This window comes from Oreochromis niloticus, linkage group LG16, assembly GCF_001858045.2.
Source record: "Oreochromis niloticus isolate F11D_XX linkage group LG16, O_niloticus_UMD_NMBU, whole genome shotgun sequence".
Lineage (NCBI taxonomy): Eukaryota > Metazoa > Chordata > Actinopteri > Cichliformes > Cichlidae > Oreochromis > Oreochromis niloticus.
Genome location: NC_031987.2, coordinates 5899016 through 5919768, shown reverse-complemented (window position 1 = coordinate 5919768; position 20753 = coordinate 5899016). Strand labels below are relative to the sequence as shown.

Sequence of the window (20753 nt, the reverse complement as noted above, 5' to 3'; positions counted from 1 at the left end):
TAACAGCAAGCAAATGGCAACTGGGGCAAGACCGTGTTTGAGTATAGGACACAGAAAACAGCAAGACTTCCCATTGTGGATATTGCCCCCGTGGACATTGGTGGCCGGGATCAAGAGTTCGGCGTCGACATCGGGTCCGTGTGCTTCTTGTAAAGGTGTCAGCAAGGAAGCGTCAAGGAGAATCCCGAGACTGTTGAACTGACAGCTGACGCGATCAGCCACGTTGTACATACGAGTACCGAGGACTATTGTGGCCCCGTGGCGAGATATTTATTGTGCCTTTCGACCCAGTTCAAGACAGCAAAGATTTGTTTTGGAATTTACATGAAAAATTGGTTTAAAAGAAAAAAATCAGAATCATTCCTCTGTCGTCTTGTGTATGTTTGACTTCAAGCTTTGTGCATTTTCGAGGTCCAAAGATCTTACCCTTTAATTTCACCAAAGAACATAGAAGCTTTAAAGTGTTATTATGACTGCTGTTCGTAAGCCCAGAATGTTTCCACTGAAACTACGACGTATGTCCCACCACTACTAATTTTTTTTAGAGACTTCTCTATTTTCTTTTTGTGTTTTTTCACGTCATTGTCTGAATATAAAACATCTTTGTGGTGCTATTGAGGAAACAAATACGCTGATGCGTTCGCTGGCGCAGGTATTTTCTCATGAGAGTTCTGATGAACCGATGTCTGTAACTAGTTACTCGAAACTCTGTACCGACCATGTAGAACATTAAAGACGCATGAAGACTGTCAGTCACTCAGTGTTAGCTACCTCGTCACCGGAACTGAGAACACCATGACACTACATGTAATTCTTTTGTTTCACACAGGTGCTGTTTTGTAAGTAGTGTGACCTTTGTGCACTTCTCCCAGCTGCGCGGTACAGGGCAGGGTTTGGGGATGCCAATAAAGATCTCTCTGTCAACAATGGGGAGATGAATGAGGTGTCATGTGAGTGGTGTGTGGTGATTTGTAATTATTTTTTCCCCCTTCAATTATACAATTATGGTACAGTGAAAAGGTAGCACAGAATATTCGATTTTTATGCATGTCAGCTCCCCCTTTGCAGTATCCTGGACATATATGCTCTTGAAATCTTTTTTTTAATACTCAGTTTTATAGAATAAGACGGCTGAGTGTGCCTGTTTGCTTTGTATTTTTTATTTTTTGCTATGCAACAAATTAAACTAAATGCTTGTTAATCCCCCTAAGCTCTTGTCATATTGATTCAGGTATAGTTAGGCTCTTTGCATTGGCCAGTTTTGCACCCAAATTCATATTTAGTTTAATTTACTTTTTAAACAAAGTTTTCAATGTGAACAGTTTGTTTTACATTTTTCCTTTTTTTGACTGTGCTTTTAAGTAATTCTCTTGTGACCATTTGGTTCGAATTTGAGTATATTTATTATAGATTTGTTAGAATTATGCAAGGCATGACTGCCTGCAAACACCCCCAAGGCAGAGAGGAGGAGAAGGAGGAGGAAGAGGATGAAGAGGGGGGTTTCCACACTGGAAGCAGATGCGTTTCTTCCTTTGAAAATAAATATTGAAAATACTTCTCTCTGCCTGTTCTTGTTTGAGTAGACTTCATTTTGGATCATTATAAATCTTCTACGATAGCAGCCTCGAGAGAGGCAAAATTTTGTTTTAAGAGAAAAGAAAAAGAGAAAATCAGATGTGATTTTTTTTTTTTTTTTTACAGCACAACTGTAGCAACTGAAGAATTGGGACGATGACTGAGTGAATCACTCTCTCCCTGCCTGTGGTGATGTGCTTAAGCACCCCAGTGGTTAAGGTGAATCTTAAATACGAAGAAAATCTGTTTAGACAGTGGACCTAATCTGAGCTATTGCACCTCATGTCATAGTTCTATCTCATGGGGCATTCGGGGACTCGATTCAACTTATTTTTCTATATAAAAGCAAGGTTGCCAAATGCCCCTGTCATTTTTGCAGTTAACATGCTGTTCTGCAGCAACTACACCACTATTTGTGGAGGAACTTCTGTTTAAAATCTACCCATTCAGATTTCTGGCTGGACTCTTAATAGAAGTAATTAATGTGAATCTCTGTGTATGCAGATGGCAATTTGCAGATTTGCAGTTTTCACAATTTATCATAATTAACTGCTGTACTAGGTGTGAATGCGGGAGTGAATGTGAGTGGGAATGGTTGTCTGTCTCTGTGTGTTAGCCCTGCGACAGACTGGCGACCTGTCCAGGGTGTACCCCGCCTCTCGCCCTATGACAGCTGGGATAGGCTCCAGCGCCCCCCGCGACCCTGAAAAGGATACGCGGAAGCGAATGGATGGAGGATGAATTGCTGTACTATCCCAAGCAGATTGCACGAAATTGTCATATTCAATAGCAAATTGAGAGCAGACAGAAGGCATAGCTAGGCATCACCAGTCTTATCACTGACAACCAACTGCAGGTGGTCACAGACCTGGTACCAGTCTTTAATGCAACCATATCAAAGGCATTGAGAGTGTAAGTTCATTGCACACAGTCAAAAACATTTTTGTAGTGCCACAGTCTGCGACCGCTGTGACTTCAGCAAGAGAGAAAAAAAAGGGATCCAATCCCTGCTGTTAGTGTGCATTCGCACTTTAACTAGCAAAATGACACATTCTGTATTGGTGAGTCAAAAAGATGAGAACAACATGTAATCAATGTGATTAAGTTACGTCAGCTGTTAAGACCTCTACTGCAAATGTGAAGAGACACCTGCAAGCTAAGCACAGTTCCACAACAACCCCCAACTTCTGCATCAGTTAAAGCTTTCACCCTGAGCACCATTAATGAGCTTGGTTCTGTGGAGGAGGAGATGCTATCAATATTAACTTACTATCCAGAGAAAACGTCAATATATTTAGTTGCAGTACTACAGCAGTATTATACACCCTGCAGAAAGCTAACCTCGCTAACTGCAGCTACCATGTACAATACCGCTGTTACATAGACCTGAATCTTAACTCTTAAAAGTTCATTAGATGTACTTAAAAGTCACAAAGGCATATTGGCTAAAAGAGGCTTTGAAACTGCAGAATAGAGAGCAGTGGCATGTAAACATATGGACTCTGTACCTTCTATTTCTAAGAAGAGTTCCAGTTTTTTTCATGTTTCCCTTTTGTAAGCTGATGGCAATCATACACAAAAATGTTGTGATGGCACTCGGAAAAATTCAAGGGCGTCATTGTGATTTAGCCGAGCCTACAGCATTATAATCATTCTGCCACTAGAAGAAAATGTTTCAAAAACAAATGCCACATATAAATAAAGTCAGATATAACTTCTATAACACAGAAGAATGAGTGAGGGGAAGTTTTCATAGTAGGATTTTCTTTAATATCTGTAACAGCAAAGTTAATTCAACCAAAAGTGAAATAACAGGAATAGAACTGGCTGGACAAAGATAAAAGTGCAGAAAATGAAAGGTAAACACCGAAATGGCAACTCAATCTGGTCAAAATCTGAACAGAACAAAGGACAACAAGCGGAAAGGTCACTGAAGTAAAAAAAAAAGAAAAAAGAAAATATGAGGCTGGATTAATCAACTACATAACGTATGAATTAATGTGGAGTAAAATATGTGATGTTAAAAGCTCAAAGGTTTTGTCACAATATAGATTCCATTTATTTTTCTTGCCAGCTTGTGTTTGGCATACAAACAGGAATGTGTCGACAATACAGAATTCAAACGGTGCATACACACATATGAAAATTCTGCCACAGGGTGTACCATTGAACATATCGACTATTTACATCTGTCCCCTCCTGTGCAAGCAAAGGTACTCAAACCTAATACCTCCATACGCATTTTTTGTCTTTTTTTTATTACAAAAATAGTTCTTTACTATAATGGATCTGAGTTTACCTTGAAATATCGAAAACCAATCTAAATGCAAATGCATATAAACCTCAAGATGAAAACTGTGACATCTTGACTCAACCGTGGAGTGGATTTTGGCACTTCTTCTTCATACAAACGGGTTAAAAGTGCACCTCGAAGGGTTCATCTTCTCATCATCAGCAGCGGCTGTCTAGCGGGTCCAGAGAGAAGACGGTGCCCTCTAAGGTTAGTCCCATTTTGAACCCCTCCTGGAAGACATGAAGCCACATGACAGGCAGGACGCCGTTTCTGTGAGACCACACAGGGCCGCTTTTATTGACACTGAGGCCCGCTGGAAAAACCTCAGAGGTAAAGACGAGCTAAACCACACTGACACTGCATCATGCTGGGTCATGGATTTTAGACAAGATCAGAAACGGCAAGGCATGAATCCTAAAGGGAAAACTCAATTATAGCAGATCAAAGTAAGTCGAGCTTATTTTGCAAATGAGGCCGTCATGCACCCCCCCAACATTGTTTATGTGCAAAACAAATATTTTCAAGCTTAAGAAGTGCGTATTTGTTCTTGTTAATCAAAAAGACACAGAGTAAGTCATGAAGAAAGCCAAGCTAATGAAGCTGCCACAGATGCACTGGCAGCGTCGGTGGAGTCTGCAAATGTGAGCGCGTGCAGCTGCATTCAGAGCGTGCAAGACGAAAACACAACAGCACAAGCAGAGGGCAAAGGACTACGAACCATCTCTGCCGCTACGAGTGGGAGAGGGAAAGAGATACGTTCAGCTGTTAGTCATTAAGAAGAGAGAACAGGGAGGAGAGAAACATCAGAGCAACGCTGCCTCCTACTGGCGACACACTGCCAAAGCTCAACAGGTGTTTTCCAAACTGAACCTTGGATTTCGCAGTTTTGAAGTCACAATTTTTTTAAAGCAAATGTTGTCATTTTCAGGCGGTTTTTACAGATTCATGTGAACATGGTGTAACTGCACTGATAACTGTGTGACAGCACGAAAACAGAAGCTACAGCAGCTTTTCAAACCCTTTTTTCCCCATGTCCTGCTCTTGCAAACAGAAAAAAAGCACCGCTACAATTCCACTTAATTAATCTCATCTGTTAACAAGGCTGCGAGGTGTGTTTCTAATAATTACCAATTACAGGAAAGGAAACCCTGCGAATAAATACCACCGACTAAAGGAAACTATTTCAGGATCACTTTTGTAGTTTGTTAGGAAATGATGGATCCACTTAATTCCACTTCTGCATTCACTGACCTTTAACAAGAACGTGCATTTGTCTGTTAACACAAATCAATTACAGCGGGTGTAAGATAAACTTTACACACTTAACAAAAAAAAGTCTGACTTGTTATCTTATACATGACATCATATATCCAAATCCTGATTTATCGCTTTGGATTAAATGACTGAACACACGCTTCTTTAGTTCCCTCCGTTTTTGGAAATCCGCACAAAGGTTTGAGACGCAGTCTGAAAGCAAAAGTTTATTTCTAATCAGCATCCATTGTTTTTTTATTACAGATCTGACTACAGTTTTCATTTATTGCTCCATCCCAACCACAACAACTGCTTGAACTCGCTTCGCTGTAATATCACGACATTTTCATGCAGGCAGGAAAACACATCAGAGTGATACACTAAACACTTTTTATTAACACAGTCCTTTATGAACACATTAGCGGTTCCGTGTCCTCTGATTAAAATGAATAAAGTAGCTACTCTTACCCATCGATGAGTCACTAAACCTTTCCTCATTAGATAATTCCTCACAAATTGTTTCTATTGCTGTGCGACTGCATCTTTCTACTCAAACATTATTAATTTTAATAAACCGTGTACTGTATGGTGGAACTGATGTGGAGGCAATTACAGCGGTGTGCACTGCTGTTAGACAACTGGAGTTTGTTACTAGGTTCAGCTGAGGCGTCGCTCGTGATGCGCAAAGCCTTTATTTATGAAGGCAAGAGGAAAATCTTTAATCTTCAAAGTAATGGTTGTGATAATAAAAAGAACAAAACAGTTTCACAGTTTAAGCAGCCTGCCTGCAATTCTTCTGAAACAGACACAGCGATGAGCTCACCTGCATCTCATCCAGCTTTGACTGGATGTCTGGAGGGAAGTCAGCTGCCCCGCAGGTGAACGGATCAAACGGCTCTGCACCAAACAAATCTTTACCTACACGCACAGAGCAGATCAACACTGTAACGATCAAGGAGGTGGAGGGGGGAGGGGTTAAAACACTGAAATGTAAATAAGTTGTTCACTTACTTATATCTGGTGGCAATGTGGTGGGTGGAGGGGGTGGGCAGCCGTTGCTGGCTGGTGTGGGCACCAGAGGTGTCACGGGGGAGAAGGGAACCATGTCAAAAATGTCTGTCGACTGCGGCTTCATTGAGATACTCCCCGCCTGCATACAAAGTAATGGTTGAGCCACCGGCAGAGACCTGTAAGTTCACCCATGCACAAACTACACAGCTATTTTTTTTTCTTTCTTTTTTTTTTTTTGCATCAAAACAAGGGAAGAAGAAGAAGAAGAAGCACAAGCACCACACAGACAAAGGCAGGAGATAACAAGGCTCCAGGGACAGAGAGACAGCACAGAAAAAGAGAAGCGGAGGGTGTTTACGCGAGGCCGCGGGATGCTGCAGCCCTCATTGGGTTTAGGAGGAAGGAGAGCGGGTTTGGCAGGCGGAGGAGTTAGTAGCCCGGTGGACAAGTTGGACTCCGGTGAGCTCATAGGAGTGAGAGTGACAGAGGAGATTTCCAGACAGGAGAGCGACTTGATGCTGTGGCACCAGAAGAGAGAGGACGGCCTCTGCAGCATGTACGCTTCATTAGCCGCGTTTATGTGCAGCGGCTGAGAAAAAGATCGCAGACAGGAAATGACCAGAAAGAGAGAGACAGAAACAATATTATTCAGTGTTGTAGAATAGGGGAGCTGTGGGTAATTGCATTCTCAGGAGACTGTCACAAGTGCTGGCATTTGCCCCAATTAGATGCCGAAAGTATCGCATTCCTCATCAGACCAATCAGGTGTGTAATTGCTTTGCTTCAGATACAGCTCAGACCCCTGCTGCCTGCCTCCAGATAGGCCTGGTCATTCCAAACTGGAGGCAGGGGCCGTGCATTTAATCGCACAAATACAATCAGCAAAGCCAGCTGTCCTTAAAAGTACTTTTAAAACTCAACAGTTTAAATTCAGGAGTCTTTTAGATTTAAACGATGGTTTAGGTTGTGCACTTCTGGCTCATTCAGAATTCTTGAATCACAGATTACGTTATTAAATGGTGCTATTATATTAGTCAGCTGTTTCGCACATAATCTTTGAGTTAAACATCTCAAAAGCAGCAAAATGCAGTTTTGTACAACTCAACAATTCAGCTGCTGTAGCGGTGTTGCTTTGTCTGGTATAACAGACACTTCAGGTAGCTTTAGGTGGATGTTGTAGCTGATATCATTGAGTGTTTTCACTGACTTTAGGACCTTTTTTCACTCGCATTACAGCCTATATTTTAGTGTAATGCAGTCACTCTATTGTTCCCCGTGGCTACAGTAACTGCTGTTGAAAAGGAGAAAAATGAAAGTCTAAGGTCTGATTTTCTTCTGTAAAATCTACTTTTCTAGACTGAAGGTTGGCATGCTCCGCAGTTTGTTCTTACTGGAGGTACGTGTGCTATCATCAGCTGTTCTTCAAGCTCCTGCAGTTGTTTCTTTAGCTCAGAGTTTTCCGTTTCCAGTTCTTGAATCTGCAAAAGATACAAACCAAATCAAGACACAGGGAAGCAGCAGAATGCAGAAAAGTATTTGATGTCATAGTGCAATTTGTGTAATTTGCTTATGATATAGAATCACGTTCAAACTGCTCATATGTCTTTTTTTTTTTAACAGAATTTGACACAAATGACAAAACACTGTACTTTAGCACACTGCTAAAAACTAACTATTATTAAGTAATTAAGCTGTCGCGGTCAGCAATGAGATACTAAAAAGTATCGATACTTGTGATTACAAACAATATCCAACAAATCTTTCCTAAGATTTGATTGTTGATTATGTTAGTTTAAATGAATCAACACCCCCGAGTCATTCTAACTACCAGAAATCTCGAAGCACAGGCCGAGGGGGCGGTGTGGCAGCAATTTTTCACACCAGCCTATTAATTAACGAAAGACCAAGACATTTGAAAGCCTGATGCTTAGCCTCGTCCACCCCAGCTGTAAAACTCAGAAACCAGTCTTACTTGTTATCATCTATCGTCCACCTGGGCCTTACACAGAGTTTCTCTCTGATTTCTCAGACTTTTTATCTGATTTAGTGCTCAGCTCAGATAAAATAATTATTGTGGGTGATTTTAACATCCATGTAGATGCTAAAAATGACAGCCTCAACATTGCATTTAATCTGTTATTAGACTCAATTGGCTTCTCTCAAAATGTAAAAGAACCCACCCACCACTTTAATCACACTCTAGATCTTGTTTTAACATATGGCATAGAAACTGAACATTTAACAGTGTTTCCTGAAAACCCTCTGCTGTCTGATCATTTCCTGATAACATTTACATTTACAATAATTGATTACACAGCAGTGGAGAGTAGACTTTATCAAAGTAGATGTCTTTCTGAAAGTGCTGTAACTAAGTTTAAGAATATAATCCACCCACTGTTATCATCTTCAATGCCCTGTACCAACATAGAGCAGAGCAGCTATCTGAACGCTACTCCAACAGAGGTCGATCATCTTGTTAATAATTTCACCTCCTCACTACGTACGACTCTGGATACTGTAGCTCCTGTGAAAACTAAGGCCTCAAATCAGAAGTATCTGACTCCGTGGTACAATTCTCAAACACGTAGCCTAAAGCAGATAACTCGTAAGCTGGAGAGGAAATGGTGTGTCACAAATTTAGAGGACCATCATTTAGCCTGGAGAAATAGTTTGCTGCTTTATAAGAAAGCCCTCCACAAAGCCAGAACATCTTACTATTCGTCACTGATTGAAGAAAATAAGAACAACCCCAGGTTTCTCTTCAGCACTGTAGCCAGGCTGACAAAAAGTCAGAGCTCTACTGAGCCAACAATCCCTTTAACGTTAACTAGTAATGACTTCATGAACTTCTTCACAAATAAAATTTTTATCATTAGAGAAAAAATTACCAATAATCATCTCACAGATGTAATATCATCTACAGCTACTTTTAGTACCATCGATGTTAAGTTAGACTCTTTTTCTCCAATTGATCTTTCTGAGTTAACTTCAATAATTAATTCCTCCAAACCATCAACATGTCTTTTAGACCCCATTCCTACAAAACTGCTCAAAGAAGTCCTGCCATTAATTAATTCTTCGATCTTAAATATGATCAACCTATCTCTAATAATCGGCTATGTACCACAGGCCTTCAAGGTGGCTGTAGTTAAACCTTTACTTAAAAAGCCATCTCTAGACCCAGCTGTCTTAGCTAATTACAGGCCAATCTCCAACCTTCCTTTCATATCAAACATCCTTGAAAGAGTAGTTGTCAAACAGCTAACAGATCATCTGCAGAGGAATGGCTTATTTGAAGAGTTTCAGTCAGGTTTCAGAGCTCATCACAGCACAGAAACAGCTTTAGTGAAGGTTACAAATGATCTTCTTATGGCCTCTGACAGTGGACTCATCTCTGTGCTTGTCCTGCTAGACCTCAGTGCAGCGTTCGATACTGTTGACCATGATATCCTATTAGAGCGATTAGAACATGCTGTAGGTATTACAGGTACTGCACTGCAGTGGTTTGTATCATATCTATCTAATAGACTCCAATTTGTACATGTAAATGGAGAGTCCTCTTCACACACTAAGGTCAATTATGGAGTTCCACAGGGTTCAGTGCTAGGACCAATTCTATTTACATTATACATGCTTCCCTTAGGCAGCATCATCAGAAGACATAGCATAAATTTTCACTGCTATGCAGATGACACGCAGCTCTATCTATCCATGAAGCCAGGTAACACACACCAATTAGTTAAACTGCAGGAATGTCTTAAAGACATAAAGACCTGGATGGCCGCTAACTTTCTGCTTCTTAATTCAGATAAAACTGAGGTTATTTTACTCGGCCCTGAAAATCTTAGAAATATGGTATCTAACCAGATTCTTACTCTGGATGGCATTACCTTAGCCTCCAGTAATGCTGTGAGGAACCTTGGAGTCATTTTTGACCAGGACATGTCCTTCAATGCACATATTAAACAACTATGTAAGACTGCTTTCTTCCATTTGCGCAACATCTCTAAAATTAGAAATATCCTGTCTCAGAGTGATGCTGAAAAACTAGTTCATGCATTTATTACTTCCAGGCTGGACTACTGTAATTCTTTATTATCAGGATGTCCTAAAAACTCGCTGAAAAGTCTTCAGCTAATCCAAAATGCTGCAGCAAGAGTACTGACAGGGACTAGAAAGAGAGAGCAGATTTCTCCTGTATTGGCTTCCCTTCATTGGCTTCCTGTTAAATCCAGAATTGAATTCAAAATCCTGCTCCTCACATACAAGGTCTTAAATAATCAGGCACCATCTTATCTTAATGACCTTGTAGTACCATATCACCCTATTAGAGCACTTCGCTCTCGCTCTGCAGGCCTACTTGCTGTCCCTAGAGCAGCGGTCCCCAACCCCGGGCCTCGGACCGGTACCGGTCCGTGAGTCGTTTGGTACCGGGCTGCGAGAGTTGAGGCTCAGGTGTGAAATGTATGGTTTTCAGGGGTTTTATTGGTTTTCAGCGTTATTTTGTTATCGTTTTTATCGTTAACTTGATTTTCCTGGGTCTTTTCAAGTGTGTTATGAATAAATCTTCTTTTTTTCGGTGCCGGCACTAGTTTTATTTTGTTGTATTTATCCGCGACACCTTTTTGCCGGTCCGTGAAAATATTGTCGGGCATAAACCGGTCCGTGGCGCAAAAAAGGTTGGGGACCGCTGTCCTAGAGTATTTAAAAGTAGAATGGGAGGGAGAGCCTTCAGTTTTCAGGCCCCTCTTCTGTGGAACCAGCTTCCAGTTTGGATTCGGGAGACAGACACTATCTCTACTTTCAAGATTAGGCTTAAAACTTTCCTTTTTGCTAAAGCATATAGTTAGGGCTGGAACAGGTGACCCTGAATCCTCCCTTAGTTATGCTGCAATAGACGTAGGCTGCCGGGGATTCCCATGATGCATTGAGTTTTTCCTTTCCAGTCACCTTTCTCACTCACTATGTGTTAATAGACCTCTCTGCATCGAATCATATCTGTTATTAATCTCTGTCTCTCTTCCACAGCATGTCTTTATCCTGTTTTCCTTCTCTCACCCCAACCGGTCGCAGCAGATGGCCCCGCCCCTCCCTGAGCCTGGTTCTGCCGGAGGTTTCTTCCTGTTAAAAGGGAGTTTTTCCTTCCCACTGTCGCCAAAGTGCTTGCTCATAGGGGGTCATATGATTGTTGGGTTTTTCTCTGTATGTATTATTGTGCGATCTACTGTACAATATAAAGCGCCTTGAGGCGACTTCTGTTGTGATTTGGCGCTATATAAATAAAATTGAATTGAATTGAATTGAATTGAAGACTTTGCTGGAACATTGAGATTATAATAATCAATACAAAACTATGACACTGTGACACCTACTGTTCATAGCCTACTTAAGAAGATTTAATTCATATAACACCTGGAAGCTCGTTGGGTGTAAAGCGGCACAGCTCCTTGGAGTGCAGGCAGAGTGAACAGTCAGTAGCATTAAAAATACGCAGATTCTGTAGTCACACTTTCATGCAAACAGTGGGTTTGGGGAAGGTATAAACTGACTACACTGGATAATGACTGTCCATTGCTATGACGTCTGTGAACTCATCAGACAAGTTGATGAGTAACTAACTCCATACAGCCATAAGCCACAAAGGTATAGGATAGCAATGGCTAATTAGCAAGCTAACTTCAGTGCATATCAACAAAATACACAGAAATCTGCCATGACATCATAACTTAAATTATGACAAAATATGCAAAAATGAAAGTTAAATTTAAAACACCTTTAAAACAGCCAACAAACAGACTAGTTTAGTCATTTCCTATAGGGTTACATAGTGTTTAACAAATGTTACTGAAATGGGAGAAAATAGTGCAACTATTGTTTTACCATATATTAGAACACACATGCTGCTCTGCTGAGTATTACCAGCAGGGGGCAGCAGAAGTGATTTTCGGATTAAATCAAAATAAACCGCAGATCCTTGCCAAGCGCCGCTCAATAGCTTTTTCTGGACCTTTGCTTCTATCACAAGGTCTTTATCGGCAGATGTTTACTCATGCTGAACAATTTGAACTCAATAATCACTAAACTTTTAACGTGGCTCTGTGTCTGCATGTCTGCGTACATGTTAATAAACTGCTGAGTTGGCCGTACTGTTTAATATACGTTTGCTTAACCACCGTCCTCCAACTGAGGTTAAAATACACGTGAGGCTGGTGTTTAGCTAAAACATCACATCCCCAATTTGATCAAATTTATATGAATATCTGAACAAATCCAATTTTAAACACTTCCCATGGGACGGCTCCGCGTTTTCAGCTGGGCATACAATAATTTGATTACAGACTGGCTCTGTTACAACACAAGTCTGCGTCATTAATATTCATTAACAGTTTTTTTTCCTTTTATCAGCACAGCTTAATTGTCCACACTGGATGATTTAAAACAATCAATAGAAACAAGCTCCGCATTAATTAATAAAAACATCAATGTGTCTGCACGGTGGTACACGCTGTCAGAGTGTGTGTGTGTGTGCGAGCGAACGAGCTCAGCGAGCTGGATGTGAGACGTACTCGTTTCTGCAGGCTTCCAATCTGTTTCCTGGTTTCCACGTCTTTGCCTCCAGACTCCAAGAACTTCTTGTAGGCCAAGTCAAAGGCTTGGCCGATAGTTAAAGTTATCTCTTCTGCCTGAGGCACAAAGGAAACAAAGACTGGCTCAAACACTGACTAAATGTGACTACAGCTGTAGTTTTCACTTCAGCTGATTGTGAAAGGTTAACTGTAAGATGTCAAAATACCTTATTTTTCAGCAATCTGACTCATGTATTTCACATTTGTATCCAAGAAAACAAGCAAGCTTGTTGAATCGGCAGAGACTTACACATTTTTCACTGTCAAAGACGTAGCAGAGGTGTTTGTTGGACTCTGAGTCTTTGCAGATAAAAGTAAATATCCTTTTATCGGTTTTGTCATCTGCGCAGAAGGATATTCTGTGTAACTGACAGTTATGCTGCACATCCTGGGGGGAAAAATAAATCATTTATTATTTACTCTGCATATGAGAGATGACTTCACAGTGTTTATTTTCTGTATAATCACAGGTGTCATATATAGTTGCCTATATCCTCTCTGGACTCACTTTTGTCTTGGGATCTAGTATCTTCACACCATAAATGGAGATCTGAAGTTCCACTTTAGGGGTCTTCTGTCCCTCCGACTTTTTGATGTGCCTCTGAAACTGCAAGAGGAAAATTTAGTATGATAAAAGTGCAGTTAGCATATAAGAAAGTATGCCACATGACACACAAATACAGCTCCAGTAAAAGCATGGTAAGAAATTTTTACCATATCCTGGATTTCTGCATTTAAAGCTGCTAATTTATTAGCAACCAGCTCAAAAATTTAGATACGATGAATGTGTTGGCACTGTTTGACATATTTCTGCTCCAAGTACAAACGTAAACACTTGTTCAGTTTTGTTCTCTAAGTATATCTGAGACCACATTTCATTTAGCTGCTAAATATTAAAGCAAAAGCTATTGACATTAGCGAGGTGTCTTATGCTCGTGACATGACAGATGCACTTGTAAGGATTCAGACTCTTAGCCATGTTTGCTAAGAGTCTGAATCAAAGAGTAAAACCAAACCAATGAGTTCAGACATGTAACATTTAGTAGAGCTGAGATGTTATACTTTAAGTACAATTCCCTTTACAGTACATATTGTCATGTGAGGCACTGTTCATGTGAAGATTACGCTTATTGCTGCTTTAAAAAGAAAAAACAGCAATAAAACTGAATGCTGTTTTCATCAGTGTAGACACTAACCTCTGTGCAGCATATTATCTTTATATGCTAATTAGAGTTGATCGAGGGAAATGCAATCATTAAAGTTTCATGTTTTACAGAAGAAATTAAAAGTGTGAACCATTTAGTGGGTCCATCTTTGTTCTCTGCCAAAAAACTGTTTAAGTCTTTCTTCGTTTTGTTGCCAAGTGTTATAAATACAAAGTGAACTTGGCAGCGAGTTGAGGCCAACAAGCAATGAAATTAAACGGGAGCGTATGCTGTCAGTTGAGAAGACATGCGAAGAAGCTGATAATATGACAACTCCTTTTTAAATCTCAAGATCGGGTACAGAGCATAAGATTCTGACACTTGTTTGTCAGGAGAATCTGACCAATCCAAAATCTACAAACAGCGACAGCATTAAAACCACTGACAGGTGAATGACAGTGATGGCCTTGTTACAATGGCACCTGTCAAGGTGTGGGATATATTAGACAGAAAGTTAACTGTCATGTCTTAAAGCTGATGTGTTGGATGCAGAAAAATGGCTAACAGAAACACAGCGACTTTACCAGAAGCCAGTTGTGAGGGTTATGTGTGGGTTATGGTGCCTTAGGCTCACTGATGCATGCGGAGAATAAAGGCTGACCTGTGTGGTCTAACAGCTTGATCAACTGGTCCCTAAATGCAACTGACACCCTTTTCTCAACGAGAAGTCTGGGCTCGGGTGAGCCTGAGTGCTGAAGATATCTACCTATTCGGAACCATGATAACAGCTGCTTGGCCCTGACTTATCGAAGAATTAAGAAAGCGGAACTGGCTGTTCAAACCCCCACAATGCTGCCTGCTGGGATTGAAACGATGGGACGAGGCGTGAGTTTCTCAAAATGGGCTCATTGAGTGCAGCATGGATAAGATCTTGGAGAAGCTTACGGCTGCCGTGAATACTCAGAATAAGATCTCTGAGTGCAAACTGGATTACATCTGGAGGGGCTCGCTCAGAATAACACCTCTGAGCGCAAATTGGATCACATCTTGGAGAAGCTCACTGCGGTCGTGAGTTCTCAGAATCGGCTCTTTGAGCACAAGAATGACAACATCATGGAGCGTAAGTTGATAACATCATGGAGAAGCTCACGGCTCTCCAACGGGAGATTGAGAGACCAGTGTTGGACTGTTAGAACAACTTTGAAATTCACAGGAGTTGTTTGCACTAAAGTAAAAACCACCATCACTTCATGCGGAGACCCTTACGGCGCCAGTCTCAAGGCTGGAGCTGAACAACATCACCCTGATAACGACTGTGTTTAGACTGTTCTTCCCATTCTATGCAAGGCCAGCTGGGTTGGCTGGAAGACTGTTTACTTAGCCTGGCAGGGCGAAGGACACTGTCTCAGCTGAACTCTGGACACACACACACACACACACCACACAGACATATATATACACATGCAGATGTACACTCATCCCCCCTCCCCCCTCCAAACGCCTTCGACGCTTATTCCCTTCCGATGCTGACGGTGGATCAAGGAGACCAGCGCATAGGCTGCAGGCCCGGATGTACTGTCTACACTGGCTGTCTCTCACCCTTTACCCACCCCTGTTGCTTGTCATGTGTTTCTTTGGTGTATTAAGAGATTTTTCATGTGCTATGTGCAGAGGTGTTTTTTTCTGTTCCCAAACTGATCTCCCTGTTGGAGCTCAGTCTGGGGGGAGTTATTTTTTTCTCCTTATCTTTCCTCATGTGGTGCATTTTCCATTGTTATACCTCTCTGACCTGTCTTCCCCATGTGATGTTTTTGTGTAATGTATGTATGGTCGGAGGGTAAGATGGCGCCGCCATTGCGTGCCTTAACATGAAATTTCACCTTGTGGGACTAATAAAGGTATATCTTATCTTATCTTATCTCATCAACTGCAAATTTCTGATAGAAAGGCATTGAGGCACAATGTGCATCCCATCTTACAGACTACATCAACTGTATATAAAAGATGGATATTGACATCAGCCGCTGGTTAGTCCAAATGTGAAGCTTTGAGCTGAATGGAAACATTGAAACCAGATGTGAGGAGGAAGGTGAGGATCTGACTAAGAAACAAGAAGACATAACACGCTCAAGCTTTTCAATGATAAGAAAGCAAATGCGTACTTTATTTCACTTCTTTGATTCTAACAGGGAACATATTTTATAAAATGAACAACACTTTGTAATTAGGACTTAAAGCCATCTTATCAGGAAAGTTTTGGCTGAGGTCTCAGAAGCTGAAAGCTGTTTACAGTTATGTGGACCTGTGAAAAACTAAACACACCCCCATGATTCAGTAGCTTACAGAACTACCTTTGGCAACGATAGCTTGAACTAATCATTCTCTGTATGAATTTATCCATCTCTCAGATCATTGTGGAGGAATATTGGTCTACACTTCTGCCAAAACTGCCAAAATACTTTGAACAGATTGTATTTGATTAGCATCACCTGGCTGCTACTTATCCTTTGAATTCCTATGGAAGCAAGGCTGAATGCTCACCACAGAACAAATGAAGCTTATGTGTGAGTTCAGTAAGGAAGATCTGCAATCACTCATCTGCCTGCTTTCCTGCGTGCTTAGCTGCTTTTCTGTTTACGTGTCTACTGCTTTCCGATCATCTTCTCGCCTGCCTTCTTTGAGCCAATCAGCCTCCGCTTTGCATGGTTTAAATCTGTGCTCTCTGTCATTCTTCCTTTCAGACTCCTTTGTACATCCTATTTCCCTCCCATACCTCAGACACCTGGCCAAAGCTCTATTGAAGCCTCAGTCTTTATCTTCACTACCACCAGCAGCATCTAGACTCTGGTCTAGACTCTAGTCTAGACGCTGTCCTAAATCCTTTCACCACTGGGATTCAGTTCTGCCACGATGGGTCATCAAGTCTAATCGCCAAATATATTAATTTCTCCATCTCAATAAATCATGTTCGATTCTTCCAAGTAATCTCTCCTTATTGAAATGCACAGTTTAGTTTAGTTCTGCATGACTTTCACTTTTTAGACCCAAAATTACACCCAACCTTTTTATGCATATGAAGCTGTTCAGCTGTATAGTGTGTGTCAAAGCTGACTTCTGTGCACAATGCAGAGAACATACATGAGCTTTAGAGTGAGAGCATGGACCAATAACATAAGGAACTAGTCAGTGAAGGTTGTTTCACCTTTTACATTTTGTGCATTTATGATTCATTTACCAGAGGGAAAGAGGGCTACTCGCTGTGATGCTGAGAACTCTTGGGTCCAGGCATTCATATGCATGGTATTTTGCCATGCACCAGCCACCTAAACACCAGTCACACTGATCCCTGATGGATGTGGTATTCCCTGACAGAAGTGGCCTCTTTTAGCAGAATAATGCACCTGCCACAGTGCTAAAATTTTTCAGGCATAGATTGAGGGAACTGAACAAAGAGTTCAAGGTGTTTACTTGGCCTCAATTCCCCAGATCTCTATCCAATTCAGCATCTGTCCTTCGCTGGGTCAGAGCTCTTTTGGGGGCACAAGGCAGACCTAAACAATCTCAGGCAGCTGGTTTAAGTGTTGGCATGGATCAGTTAGCAGACAAAATCATAAAGACAGGTGCTAAAAGAAGATGCGACCCCACAAATTGGATCACATCATCTTCACAAAATCAGTCTGAGATTACACCAAGAGACGGAAGCAACTGAGACCTAAAGCACTTTGAAAAAGTCAGCATTCTTTTCAAAAGCATCCTCACTTTACTTTCACTGCCTTCAGCAGTTACACAGTCATGAAATTAGAGATACAAGTTCACTGTATCTGCCCCTGCTATAAAAATGGATAAAAGAAAGTAATCAGAAGCTTTACCATTTGCCTTCATTAAGAGTTCTTTTATATAGCCTCCAACAGTAAAGCAGTAAATTGATGTTTATATAATTTAATACATTTACATTTCAAAGCCTGCAGACACAAACATGACCAGATATTGAAAGAGTAAGAGGACAATAAATGTGTGTTTCATGGAGATGCTTCTTGCTTGGGCAAAACCATAAAGGTCATTTATATATACTAAGTGATCGAAGAGTACATTATTTGACCTAAACCATGGAGATGTGCCTTTGAGGCTGTCTCTGAAGTTGCAACATTTTTTTTTCTCTGCACATGATCTCAGGAAGCACAGCTAAAGTCGTCCCGACTGCCAGCGTATCTGGGAGAGTAACCATGGAGCCTTGGTCAAAAGCAGATCAAATGTAATGTAACAATAGAGGGTTTGGAAAAACAAGTCTCCCCCTCTGAGTGGCCTCAGAGATTCAGCTCTTGGCAGGAGAAGACGGGGGGGGGGGAGGCCAGCATGCTGCGAGCGCAGCCGCATTACTAAGAAGCCGTGACAAAGAGAGCTGCCCGGGTTTCAGGCTGTTCCCATGCTTAAAGGTTTGATTAGATGTCTGTAAGGTTGAGGAGTATGTGTCTGAAAAGTAACCCAGGTTAAGTGCAATTTAGTGTGCAGGTTTAATGAAACTGTGTACTAAACACAAAGGAAGCCCTAAATTACAAATGAGGCTGTTTGTCAAAGTGACTCATCAAGCACTTTCTCTTAAACTGTTGTTTAGCAACTTATACTACCTCTACTACTTTGACCACTTCTACCTTAATTAAAGAAAACAAATATGGGCTGTGACAGAGTCAAATATAATAGAACTTAAAAATTTTACAAAAGTTAAACACTTCAGCTTAAAGTAAGCCCTCCATAAATATGTTTGTTTTGTTTTCCAAAGCAAAACTAATTTATGTGTCTCAGGTACAGAGTTAACATGAATGCTTAATGAGGAAGTTCTTAAAAGAAAACCAACAAAGCTCATCTATTCCCTCAGTTCCTCCACGCTTATGCATCTATTTTAGTGTCTTTCAGCTCATTGTTTTGGTTTTGATTTGGAATCACCTGCATAGCACCAATGCCAATAAGATACAGTGGTACCAGATCTTCAACTCATTTAATTCGTTCCCCAATAAAGACATTTGTACCCCTAATGATGAGTTTTCCCACCTCAGGATTTATCAGTGAAGATGTGGTTTGATGACCATTAGCAATTTCCTGTTTTTTCCAAGGGTAACTTCATCGGCAGAGACCACCCTCACTAATTTCTGGTCCACACCCGATCGTTTTGTTTGATACGCAGGCCTAAAATATGACAGTATCTGCTCAGTTCAGAAAATATCTTCAGGGGTTACTCCTGGTAGGCTTTCAAGCAGTAGACAGTTAACACTGCACTTCTGACCACCTTACAAATTCATGTTAATTACTCTGTCTGGCCTCCAAAACCCCTGAGGGGAAAGTCAGCCTCTTAAAAGCTTCTCTGTGTTCAGAAGAATTCTAATGCCAGCCTCAGACTGCATGATCTGCTTCTCTGTGATGACAGTCACTCTGTCGGATTAGGTTTTCACACAGTCATGAAATCTCACTTTTTCTGACTAATACCTATGACATACTACAGGTTCTTTCCTCATCGGCCATGGAAGGGAAAAAATGATAAATCAACAGTGACGACTGAAGTGGTGTGCATCGAAGTGGCTGTCTGCATTTCAAAGTACCAATATCATTCCTCTTGTGCTTTGTCATGTTTACAGCTGCACACAGCTGGTAGAGCATGCTGTGCTGATACTGGTCAACATCACAGACGTCACAAAACCATAATGCTTTCAGACCAAGTCCATTATGAAAAAACATCCAAGATAAAGCAATCAACTGCTGTCTATGATGGACGTTTTCATTCCTAACGCCACGCCCTACATGGTCTGTACTGGGCCGTTATGGGCCAGTATCATACAGCCTGGATCCGATATACAACTGTGCATGCCTCGCCCTTTAATGCAGGGCAGGGAGTCTTTTATTATTACAGCTATGGTGATTTAATGATTAATTTCAGGCTAGAACCTGAAACAGCAGCTTTTATTCCTGATGAGTATTTCCTGTAACTAAACTTTACATTTACGCTGAGAAAGGGGGGCTGAACGAACTAACATGCTTATCCAGCAGTTCTACACAGCTTAGGAGCAGAAAAACTCCAAGGGCACCTTGGTGCTGGCAGATGAGGGAGGGGAGCACTTGCCACTCACTCCCACCTCCCTGCTCTGAGCCCCTTGTCCAATCTGGTCACTCAAGAATGCTCTCCTGTCCTGTAGGCTACAGCTATCTGGAGACTAGCTTTACCTTGAGCTTTCTGACTGCATCCTTTACAACTTCTGTGCCTTTCGGAGCTTCAACCTCTGTGTTTCCAAGGAACTGAAAAGAGAACAAAAAGACACACACAGTAAAACAAAAGAGTCACAATATAGGGTGTAAACAAGTATTTAAGTAGCCCAAACCGAAGAAGATGATGAAGAATACTTCTAAAACTCAAAAAGCAGGTGAGGTGTCAGTGTGTGTATTATTCAAATTTAATAATGTGTCAAATCAATTTATGACCTCTCTGATTTGCTTCCCCCACTGTGCCCAATTTATCCTGTTAGTTTCTTCTTCATGGTAGGTCTGTCACAGTGAGTCTGTGGCAGGTCAAAGTAGTCAGGGTTTAAAGCACCTACATTTTTTAATAAAAATACCAATATCTGGCACCAGTGCATCATATTCTGTGCTCTAAAGGGAAATGGCACAGTGTACTTTGGTATTCTGGCCTACGGACAATGGCCAAAAACTAGGTAAACAAATTAAGCCATAAAGGATGAGTTGGATCTTTTGTCAAAGTCAGAGTTTAAAATCTGTGGAGCTCCATGTTTAAGTTACAAAAACCTCAAATTTGTCACTCTAACTTCAAATAAATGTAGATGATCTTTCACACCCCGAAGGCATGAG

General features: G+C 41.1%; 2 protein-coding genes across 9 annotated transcripts in view; one reads left to right on the top strand and one right to left on the bottom strand.

Annotated features, from left to right (window-relative positions):
* col5a2a (collagen, type V, alpha 2a) overlaps positions 1 to 1554 on the top strand; it is a 42223-nt gene extending 40669 nt beyond the window's left edge. The window contains 1 exon segment of the mRNA XM_005450481.4: positions 7 to 1554. Coding sequence (XP_005450538.2) covers positions 7 to 153 — 147 coding nt within the window. The 3' untranslated portion in view covers positions 154 to 1554.
* A 1768-nt stretch (positions 1555 to 3322) lies between these two features.
* gulp1a (GULP PTB domain containing engulfment adaptor 1a) overlaps positions 3323 to 20753 on the bottom strand; it is a 103509-nt gene continuing 86078 nt past the window's right edge. For 5 of the 8 annotated variants that reach the window (XM_025903570.1, XM_025903572.1, XM_025903573.1 and 2 more), the window contains 9 exons: positions 20115 to 20186; positions 13268 to 13366; positions 13010 to 13147; positions 12700 to 12816; positions 7525 to 7611; positions 6492 to 6722; positions 6134 to 6272; positions 5946 to 6040; positions 3323 to 4098 (listed from right to left, as the gene is read on the bottom strand). In XM_025903570.1, coding sequence (XP_025759355.1) covers positions 4027 to 4098; positions 5946 to 6040; positions 6134 to 6272; positions 6492 to 6722; positions 7525 to 7611; positions 12700 to 12816; positions 13010 to 13147; positions 13268 to 13366; positions 20115 to 20186 — 1050 coding nt within the window. In that variant the 3' untranslated portion in view covers positions 3323 to 4026. Of the gene's footprint in view, positions 4099 to 4586; positions 4598 to 5945; positions 6041 to 6133; positions 6273 to 6491; positions 6723 to 7524; positions 7612 to 12699; positions 12817 to 13009; positions 13148 to 13267; positions 13367 to 20114; positions 20187 to 20753 lie in introns of all 8 variants that reach the window. The other 3 variants (XM_025903571.1, XM_025903576.1, XM_005450476.4) reach the window with 3 other exon arrangements.